Raw genomic sequence first — 11,508 nt, forward strand, 5'->3', positions numbered from 1 at the left:
TGCAGTATGCTTTTAACTATTTTCACTATATCCCCAAGGTGATGCCTTATTATGAATCTTCCGAAGATCATTAAAATAAAATTCTGGGCTTATAATATAAAGTTGCTAAGAATGGGCTGAAAATTCGTTTCTATTTTTCATATTATTATGGATTATCTGTAACTTATAATGTCGAATTTAATTGAAAGATGATAATTATCGAAATTAACCAAGAGAGCAATTTCACTAAACAAGGAATTATGGATATAAACAATGTTTTTTTTCCTTTTTCAAAACAACAATCTCGAATCTTTTCATTTCTTTATTTTACGGAGGAAGAGCAGCTTCATCAGGAACTGAAGAAAGAAATTCATTCTTCTGTCAAATCTCTGAGAAGTAATCGTGTCATAAAGAAGGGTGAAGTAGTTAGTACAAAATGAAACCAAAAGAAAGAATGTCACACAAAACTGAACATTTTTATAGCAACTTTTAACAATTAGGCATCGAAACAGTAAACAAATTATAAATATCCAAAATTTGAAACAAAACTAATATTTATTGTGGTTTTTCAAGAGAGGGTATGTATGCAAATATTCTTGATACACTATTTGTTGTTCAAATTAACAGGTATTTCAGAATTATACGAACTGGATTTGAAGTCGTTGATTTCGTTTCTGACGTCAGAAGAAGAAAGTTGACGTTTCTTATAATTATTGGTAGGTCTTTGTTCTCCTGACACATATCATCCTCTATCTTCTGACTAAAGATGGACATTATACCAGTTAGAAAATAAACACAGGTCTTTTTCTAAACAATCATACGTAGCTTCAATAATTAATACGTTTTTCTTGCTGCAATAATGAGGACAAACCACGTGCGATACATGCCGTCCGAGCAACCTTGAAAAGCTCAAATGAGCTATTCGACGATTTACCCTGCTCGTGAGGTCAGAAACGACTCGTCTCAAATTAAAATTAGAGGTTTCGAAAACACAACTTAACCATTATCTGTAACTTGATCACATTGCTTGTCTTGCTACACGGCCGCCTTGTATTTACGCTTTGCTTCAGGGCCTCTCATTCCTAGGCCGAGCTAAGGGGTACCCGCCAGACGAGGGTTTCGAAGCGGACAAAATGCAATTTATCTCTACAAACATGTCTTTGTTTTAACGCGATATCAAATTTCTAGTAATGAATATTTAATTAATACTGAAAAACGATTGCCATGATAACAAACCTAGCGTACATGATTGGATATTTCAAACAGTATGTTACAACAGTAAAAACCGTAGATTATTTTATCATTATTTGTTCAATTATCGAAATGTCAAAAACATGCAACTATTAATTATACAGGTTAAGTAACAAATCCATTAATTTATTATCATTACTACTCAAGTTGATATTATTTATTTTAAATTCCCACTAAGAACATACACAATACAATTAGGCAATAAATTATTCAATAAAATACGTATGTGATGAAATAGATACAGTCATATAATATTTCGTTCTGTTATCTTACGAACACTTGAAGAAAATAATTTTCCAACAGAAAAAAATGGCATATGTTGAACCTTATAAAGATACGGATGCTACGGTGTCGGGTTACAGATACACCAATATTGAGATTTTCATATCTTACTTAACAATAATTAGGCGAGATAGCATATTCTTCGATATGTTGGAGAATTAACGTTCTCTACAGTAACCTGATATACTGGCAAACACACTGGTCCCCCAGGCTCTCCGTCTTTTACATATTACTTTGTTTCTTGCTGTGGAGTTTATGAACCGTCGAGTATTTTTTATTGTCGTGAATCACAAATTTCCCATATCGTCATTTATTTATTAAACAATATTTCAAAATGGTGATGCTACCCACTAGCGCATATCATTAGAAACAAGGATTTTTTTATAGATATTACAACTCATAAGGTATGATATCAAATACATGAATACAAATATTTAACGAAAACAAAATAAAGTTACCAGCTACAATTATTCTAGCAAATACCTAACTAATTGGTAAACAGTAAAATATCGGAACATTTGGAACGAAATGGTAAGAAAATAATAATAATGTATATGCATATGATGATGGTGTGGTGATGACGACATCATTATAAAATACCGAAATATACAGAACAAAATATAGGGTTAAACTAATTTATTTATAACAAATAAATTACTACTCAGAACTGAGGCTTACCAAGCCAAGCAATGGAACTCTCGAAAGACCATAAACAGATCTGCTAAAAAAAAACTTTAAATACTTGCTGGTACGAAAAGAAATGAACGTGTTGTAAAACATTCTTTCAGAGACTTATCAACCTCTGTTCAAGAGAATCTCAAATTAAAGTCTGAAACAACTGCAGTTATAGAAGCTATAGCGTGCAATTATAATGTTCTTATACATGGTTGCAGTCGCGTGTAATTTGAGTTAGTGTTTACCTACCGACCGACCAACCGACCGCCCAACCATCCGACCAACCGACCGACATAGTGAGCTGTAGAAATACACTGAATTCAAGAAAAGTTGTTTGGATCGGGGTGTTAAAAACTATTAATTATTACAAGAAAACGTTATACAGTACTCTTAAAGTCTTATCCGTGTTCAGACAGTCAGTAGCCAACTAAACTGATTTATCGGACTAGAGGTTGGAGGAAGGGATGACTGCAGTAATACTGGTTATAGATTGTTTAAAGATGTTGAGTTTGTATATATCTGGTTCATTACATTATGTAAATCAACATAATTAGCTAAAAACATGTATAACGGTATCTCATAAACAATGACCCATGAATACGTGCGCCTTATTTAACGACAAGATCATGTTTCGTCCAAATCCCTTTTTTCTCACTCACATAGGTTTATATCCATTGACGTGCCATAAACCGGTTGCCAGCAAATTATCATGATTATGATGTTGATAGAATAAATTTTAGCTAGGATCGTATTTCTCAACATGTACGCACCGTGAATCGAATCAAATCATTTGGGAACGTTGCATGTTTATGGCCCAGGACATTACGAATATTGCTGAGGAATATGGCAATTTGATAGCTGTTAATACTAATACAACACCCAGCATCACTGAACTGTTTTATCAAGGAGAAATGTTAATGAAAAAACGAAACAGAAATAATAATGTTCGTTAAAATGATTTATTGGGTAGTAGAAATTGTTGTTTATTATCAACATTTGTGTCTTTCTTTTGTACAATATTTTAAAAAATAAAACAAATTTGAATAAATGACTATATTTTACATTATAATTATTATGTATTGTAGGCCTACAATTTCATAATAATCAAATCAAACAACATAGATTATTACGCAATACAGGTAGTTAATTTGCTATAATTTCTATCAGGATGCGTTACCGTACGTTATTATTATTGTTATGGTATTATTTAAGTTATTATAATAGGCATGCCTACATAACTTAACTAAATGGAACTGTATCATCAGTATGATATAACCAGTGTACATTTTATGAAACTTTAAATAAAACACCAACGATGACATATTTTCACCTCAATCTCTCAAGTAACAGACTTCTTAATAAAGAGGTTAATAGATTAAAAAGGTGATCATGAATAGTGTTTCTTTAACCCTTTTTTTTCAGATTCACTGATAACTATCAGAAGAACATGTGGTCTCCAGTGACGGCAACGGGAGAGTCTTCTTTCTATTTCTTGTTTTGTTTTTGCAGGTGCCCCGTAACCCTGCTATGACGTATTCACAGTTCTATTTCTGACCTCTGCGTGCAGTCGAATTATCATGAAACCTTATACGATAGACTGCTGAGAAACCAGTGAGTATGAGGCGCAATATAGTCAAGCGTTATTTGCCACGCGTTCATACGGTTCCAACTGCACTGTAATACGGTATAGATTATTATGACATTATATTACCATAAATATACAAAATATGTATTACAAATAAAATAAATAACACAATTTTACATTTTATCTACAACTAGGGTGATATTTGTCCGATATGATAGGCCTAAGAATCAAAATAATTGAGCGAATTTCCATGTATACAATTTGCGCCTCATACACGAGTCACAGCAAATAAATTATCGTATCACTTATTTTAAAACGCAACGATATTTCGTTGAACCTCAAAATTGATTAACAGATAACCTAGTATTTTCAATTATTTACTAATATTCTACATTCCGTCACAGCATGTGACGTATTTATTTATTTTCTGTACATGAATAAATAAAGGTAGGCCTACACGAAATGTTGGTATTTGTTTTATTAACAGTTTTCAAAATCATAATTAAAAATGTTGGTTCAGTTTGGTTAATTACGTCATTAACTCCGGCACCCTGAGTTCAACATACTCTCTCCAATCTTTACCTTCGATTATGTTTCATTTATATTGATATTTACTTTAACAATATGTGTTGTTTAACATTTTAAATATTTGAATAAGAGTGGGTCAACAGTATGTACAAAAGAGAAACATTGAAGTAGACCTATGTTAAGTAAAAGTAATAGCAACGAGTGTGTAGGCCTCTCTACCGCTTTTTAGGCCTATTATTCCTGGTGCTTCACCCCGTAAGTAATTCAAACCATTTGTCAGTGGAAAGCAGACAACGATATTTTGATTTGTTACAGATATATGAAACTTGAATTTGCAAATTTAATGTTATACAGTGTCTTCAGTTTTAATTTATCTTATGATTTGTAAATGACCATCTTTCCGAAGAATAATACATATGATTTGTACGTAGAATGAAACCGAACGGACCTCGATATAAGATATTTTGCGAATCAATGCACGTATGCCTAAAGAAAACATCTTTATAATTTCACAGCAGAAAAAAAGCTAAACTGAGTAAGTTGCTTTGTAGTAGAACAAAATAAATTCGAATTCAATTATTTTGTTGTCTTTAGTGCAGCGTATTTTTACGTCTGATGTTTTACTACTCAAAACGGATGATATTAATGTATATAAAACCCAATCGTTCGGTTCTAAAGGCTACGACACATCGGATTTCTACAACTTCCCTCAGATTGAAATTGGAGTCTGATTCTCTAAAAATTGAAAGCATAAAGCATAGCTGAATACATACGGCTATTGTGAGAATATGAGGACTTGACAGAGAATCCTATGTCATATCGTGTCGTAAAAAATGTAATTTTAGCAAACACTCTTTTACAAATTGAAGATTAGTTGTTATAAAATAGAAGATATACGACATGAAGGAGCATGACAGACCTTTACTTAACACACTACTCCTCATTAGCACTTAGTTTTAATTACTTTAAACTCAAAATGATACCAATGCATGATATTCTTGTAACGAAATATTTCATATAATATGGTTATAATGTTGCACGTTTTATGATACTTTAGTAGTTTAGTTATTACGAAGAATTGGAGCATAATAAACTTATATTTTAAGATTGACATTTTGACAATGTATGATCTATTGAATGTAAACAATTAGACATGGAGAGATTAGGATAACGATGTGGTATTCCTGTATTATAGTCAAGTTACTTGGATTGTTATCTTGTAGAGTAACTCAAGTAGCCCAAACAAATAACGTGATATACCAGAATTCTGGTGATATACCAGAATTCGGGTGATATACTTTTTGATGAATTACTGTACTGTTTTGTGACATACATTATCATGGAATGGGTGTGATAATATGAAATGATAGATGTGGTATTTTTGTAGTATTAGTATGTGCAGCAGTAGAGTAATTTAAATAACCAAAATTAAAGTTGCTACCAGTTTTCCGGGGATATACAGTAATTTTTGGTGAATTACTAAAATGGACGAAACAAAGAAACCATACTAAGGGTTTGTTTTTCCAACTTCATCCATTAATAATAGAAAGTAGAAATGTATTGATTTGTTTTAAAAAAATGTGGACACTATTTTTGTCATTAGTTTTCTTCTGTTGCTGATGTTTTGCTGTTTTCAAATAGACCAAACATTACTTACACTGTTATTCAGTATTCTACATTTAACAATAAAAACACATTACTGGATTATGACATTTACAGACAACCTATTTTGTAAGCAATGAAAATTTAATATTACCGGTACTGTATTAATATTTTATAGTTTTCCGGTATTTGGTTACTGTGGTAGTTTATTGTGCGATAAGAGAGCTTGACAATACTGTAGTTATGTGGGCCCGCATAATATTCTAGGCTGTTGAATGGGAAGCAATCGTTGACGAATAACCCGGGGCAGGAAGGCAAATAAGCCAAGCACTGTGTGTATGCAGTACACAACATCTGTATCGTAGAATTTCTTATTAAAACCTCCAAAATGATCATAATAGAAAAGCATGAATTGAACGTATATAACCTATTCAAACGCAATGTTTGCTCAAAATATTTACTGAATGATTCAGAACTGAATAATGGTCTCTTTAGCCTGTCAGTTGAACGCTAGTATAGAGTCTACTAAACGACGGATATTGTATCTCCATTACCGCTATTGTGTATATCTTTATTATATATGTCGGTGTAATTCATACTAAAGAAATCGCAATACACTTTGAACGAATGTTCTACTGTCGTTATTAAAGCCTAGAACGGTTTAATAATGTTGGATATTGCAAAGGACCTGGAAACGTTCACAGCAGAACGTCCACACCTCAAGTAGTATCAGGTTACATTGATTGACGTGGTTGCCATAACGATTAATTCCTATTCTGTGTTCATAATGGTACCAAAACTGATGCGCAGTATGGGCCAATCACAGGCGGTGATATATCAACTGCGGGTTGTAGCTTGACTAAAGTGTTGTTTCGCGTGACTTGATAGAGAACTGCAGTAGATTGCTAGCCACATATCATTCGAAGCCACCTCTTTACACTAAAAAAATAATACGAGTGTTACTCGTACCATTCGTCCTACGGGAACTATATACCAGCCTGCTATATATACTTTTGAATTTTGGAGGGAGTTATCTATCTGTTATCGTCTGCCGTTTCTAGCAGACAGTATGCTTCCATCTTTCGGATTCACACAGGAGCAGGTTGCTTGCGTGTGTGAAGTATTGCAACAAGGCGGTAATATCGAGAGACTTGCTCGGTTTTTGTGGTCTTTACCAGCCTGTGAACATCTACACAAAAATGAAAGTGTACTCAAAGCTAAAGCTATAGTGGCGTTTCATCGAAGTAATTTTAGAGAACTTTACAAAATCCTTGAAAGCAATAACTTTTCGTCACACAACCACCCTAAGTTACAAGCACTGTGGTTAAAGGCGCACTACGTTGAAGCGGAAAAGCTTCGTGGTCGTCCGCTTGGTGCAGTAGGGAAATACCGTGTACGACGGAAATTCCCACTACCTAGGACAATATGGGACGGAGAAGAAACAAGTTATTGTTTTAAAGAGAAGTCAAGGAGTATGTTACGGGAGTGGTATTCGCACAATCCTTACCCGTCTCCGCGAGAAAAACGGGAACTATCCGAGGCAACCGGCTTAACGACAACCCAAGTTAGCAACTGGTTTAAAAATCGCCGCCAACGAGATCGAGCAGCCGAGGCAAAAGAAAGGTAAGATTTAACATTTTATTAAGAAATAAAATATCGTATGTAATGTAAATGTAGTCTATGATGGGCAGTCTACCTCTTTAAAATGACTATTTATGAGCAGGTTGAGCCCCAAGAAGTGTGTAGCGTAACGGCTGCTATTGTTTTGGCTTGGCAAGGTACCACACAGTACATCGCCGCTAGTACACGCTCTGTAAGCGGTCCTTGACATGTTCCATATTTATTTTTTGTTCGTCGGATTAAGCCTGACACACTTGCTGTAATTTCATTACAAAACCACAACAATTACAACTTTTAATTCCACACTAAAGTCATACATATAACAATTAAACGCACTTTATGATTATTTCTTTATTCTATTTCTATTCAACGTCGATTAAATTTGAACATAAAGGTTTGCTAATATATATGTTATATCTGTATATGACTTATTTTATCCAAAATCGTATCATTTTACAGTGGATCATACAATTAGAAAAAATCAATCAACGTGTTAATAAAAAAAATGAATACCGAGAGAGTAAACACGTCAAAGACGTAACGTATTTTAGTATATTACTTTGATGAAAGCAATATGAACCAACCGTGGAACAATTAATACAGTTATATTATGCATTATCTAATAAGTTGCTTTTGTTTTACACAAAAAAAATTGCATATGGTAAAGTGGTTTTCCATGAGTGGCTATTATTGTTTTCTATCAAATCTCTTGGTCCTTAGGGACGTCTCTACCATCAATACATTACCGTCACAGACTACCATCAAATTATCATTGATAAACTTATTAATGGTGCACTATAAGTAAGCCTATACTTAATTTTACTTTATGAAATTACCAGAGACAAACATGGCAAACCTAAAATACAAAAGAAGACTTTATATATTATTATGTGTTTAAAACATAGTGTACACTAGTAAGCTAGGCTATACTATCATTGTTTGTTTCGTTTGTAGGGAAAATGTCGAACAGGAAAACAAGGCTTTGGGCCGGGCAAGCACGAGTTCAGAAGACGAATCTGGTATGTTAGAGAATGGGGAACCTTCGGATTTAAGTTCACCTCAACAGACCTCTCATCTTGTACAGGGTATGACGACATTAATGCCCCATCCTCCATCAGCGCCTTCGGCAATAGCAGTAAGCGGCCATGATGTCATGGCGGCAAGCCTAAATACTTCCATTTTAGCTCCAATGCCTAACAATCATTTAGTAGATTTAGGATCCTAGCCTTGGTATATATAGAAATAAATGGCTTTGAATTTGCAATATTTTGTCGAGCTAAATTCACAATTTTTCCCTCACATATGAACTTTAAAATGAAGCTTTTATCTAACGTGTTATTTTTTTGTCCTGTAAAACTCAAAGAAAGTATTATTGCCAAAGGCAATATTTGTAACTTATTGAGTTTGAGTGTGTTAAAGCAAAAAGCTGATCACTATGATCTGTCTTCAGAGATGAAGTACTATTGTGACACTAAATATTCTTGTTCTCTATGTATAATATGTGTAGCTAAGGTTGAGAGTTAGGCCTCTCAGATTTTACAAGAAGCAGCATTTACGTTTTATGCACACTTGATTAAGTGAGTCTAGTCCGGGTGGTTTTGAGTCACAGTAGCTGCATGCTGCTAGCTAGCCAGGGTGAATGTATCCTCTCATAAGTGAAGTTTATGGTCTTGCAAATAATAAACATGCACCGTTTGTTGATTTTAGCATAAAAAGAGCAACCAATCCTTATAAATTGTAAATCGAATCTTGGCTTTAAAACATTGGATTAAATACCGTAGCTGGTTATACTTAATATGTTAAAACACTATAGGAAATTGTATACAATTGGTATGGTTCATTTGTATAGGCCTATGTTCAAGCTGATAAACTTCCAATAAAATATCTTTATATATCAACACTATATTAAAAGGTACATTCTTGTGAATATCGCAACAAATTTAAATTTATTTAAATGACATAAACTTAGTGTGTAACAACGTTATCTTGATCGTTACATATTTATATGTTGAACAAGAACATACGAAATGTATTCATTAAATTATTTCAACTTATATTTTAAATAAGTGTACTCGATAAAACATTGGTCAAATAACTTTGTTAGTATACGTGCTAAACACCAATATTTAGATTGATTTTTTTGCACATGGAACGAATTAATAACACAAAATAATAAGCAAAGTGATGATGTATTTTCTTAAACCTTATAACACTAAGGCTTAATCTATAATTGTGTTTTATATTCTGTCACATTGAAGCCCGTTCAACATACACGCCATTTAATACATCTTCATAATTCCGTATACAGGGTATTAATATTAGTATTATTAATAATACTATATTTATTTGGATAATAATTTGAACGTCCATTTTTAAAAGAACGTTCGTATCATTATTATATAACTGACCACCTGACTTAAGGTTAAGATTGTTAATACAAATTAGTAGCTCCTCCCAGTGCATTACTACTGTACTAGTAATAGCTCACATCCTTCCTTTCCATTTAACTACTATTTCTAGACATTTTGCTACTACCACCATTCGCTAGTCCTTTAACATGGTGGCCTATCTTTTCTATTATGACTTACTAAATGCACCAAATATCATTAACGAATTAAGTACCACTTCAAACTATTAAACGGTACATTTAATACTGGTAGTATAGTATTATTAGTAAACGTAGGTACTACAGTTATTAGGCCTAGCAAATATTTGGTTGTAGGCTACAATGTAGGTCGGTAAAAGCGTTACATTCTATCGGTAATAGCCTAGTGTTTATGTGCATAAAAGTGCTATATGTGCAAATACGATGTCACCTGAAGTAGGCCTAATTTAAAATGTCATTTAAAAAATGTTATTATTTCCTTTGGTTTATTTATGTTGTCGCGTCTGATTCAATGTGACAGATCCCACGTCCAAACATTATGAAACATTGTATTCAAGTTTGACCAATGTAAAAAAACGAGGCTACCAGACGAGCAAAATTTATAAAAATAGTTTAATCCTTCTTGAAAACACTGTGTAATAAATGTTGTTAAAAATAAAGAAACTGGTGTAACCTATGTACATAGATAATAATGGTTCAAAATGGAATGATTGTACTGGCTTCAGGTATAACAGAATGTATGTAACCCTTATTCGGAGCATACGCCACTTTAAACAGGGTATTCTACGCTATGCGTACAAACTAATGCATCAACCGCTGTCAAAATATAGATATAAGTATACGTTTTGACATTCTGAGAATAAATGGTTTTAAAACGAGATAAATGTTCCAACTCTGATTTTGTGAAAGTTCTAATGTACTATATCTTTTAAATATTTATATACAATCTTGATTGGGGTTATCCTCTATTTAAGCTAGGTTACCGTATGCCGCGGCTTAGGTTATGGATTGACTTATTAGGTGAATGAAATGTACAATATATTGTATTTATATTATTATTGTACAAAAGAAAACATACAAAGAAAGACGATATATATGCTAGTTGAAGAATGCGTCGGTCCATCAACATTCAACCATTTCAACGAAAAACCAAGAAATCGCAATGTGGGGTAAGTTTCAGAAATAACTTACATTTTTCTTTCGTTTTTAGTAATTACATTTTGTACTGATTTGTTAAAATAATTTTGAAAACAAATAGTATTACTGTATTTTATATTTACTGTTTCAACACGTTTTATACCATTTTATTGAAAATGTTGGATTTTTATGTTTCTTTATGTTATGGTACATTTCCTTTTTTAAGTTAATGGAGATATTAACTCAGAATTAGTAATCAACTATTACATTTTTTTGTATTAAATTGGTTCACGACACAATATTTTAGGAACGTGAGTCTCTCATCACTGGTGACACTGCCCCCACTCGGCTCTGGCAAAGATTTTTTAAACCTTAGTAAAAAGGCAAAAGTCTAAACCAATAACAACAAAAACAACCTTATTTATTAGTTTCAACTTTATATAATTAAGGTTAAAATAACAAT

The 11,508-nt window shown here is 32.9% G+C and overlaps 1 protein-coding gene across 1 annotated transcript; it reads left to right on the forward strand.

Moving 5' to 3' along the window:
- The first annotated feature begins 6,790 nt into the window (after window positions 1-6,790).
- On the forward strand, window positions 6,791-11,124 carry LOC140060236 (homeobox protein six1b-like). The gene is made up of 2 exons (XM_072106361.1): window positions 6,791-7,525; window positions 8,477-11,124. The coding sequence occupies exons 1-2, from the start codon at window positions 6,972-6,974 to the stop codon at window positions 8,745-8,747; spliced, it is 825 nt and encodes a 274-aa protein (XP_071962462.1). The 5' UTR covers window positions 6,791-6,971; the 3' UTR covers window positions 8,748-11,124.
- Window positions 11,125-11,508: the final 384 nt, after the last annotated feature.

The sequence above is a fragment of the Antedon mediterranea genome, chromosome 10 (genome assembly GCF_964355755.1).
Source record: "Antedon mediterranea chromosome 10, ecAntMedi1.1, whole genome shotgun sequence".
Taxonomy (NCBI): domain Eukaryota; kingdom Metazoa; phylum Echinodermata; class Crinoidea; order Comatulida; family Antedonidae; genus Antedon; species Antedon mediterranea.

Coding starts and splice junctions, on each gene's coding strand:
- LOC140060236 (XM_072106361.1), top strand. CDS start 6,972: ATGCTTCCATCTTTCGGATTCACACAGGAGCAGGTTGCTTGCGTGTGT. Junction 7,526..8,476: donor GCAGCCGAGGCAAAAGAAAG/GTAAGATTTAAC, acceptor TTTCGTTTGTAG/GGAAAATGTCGAACAGGAAA.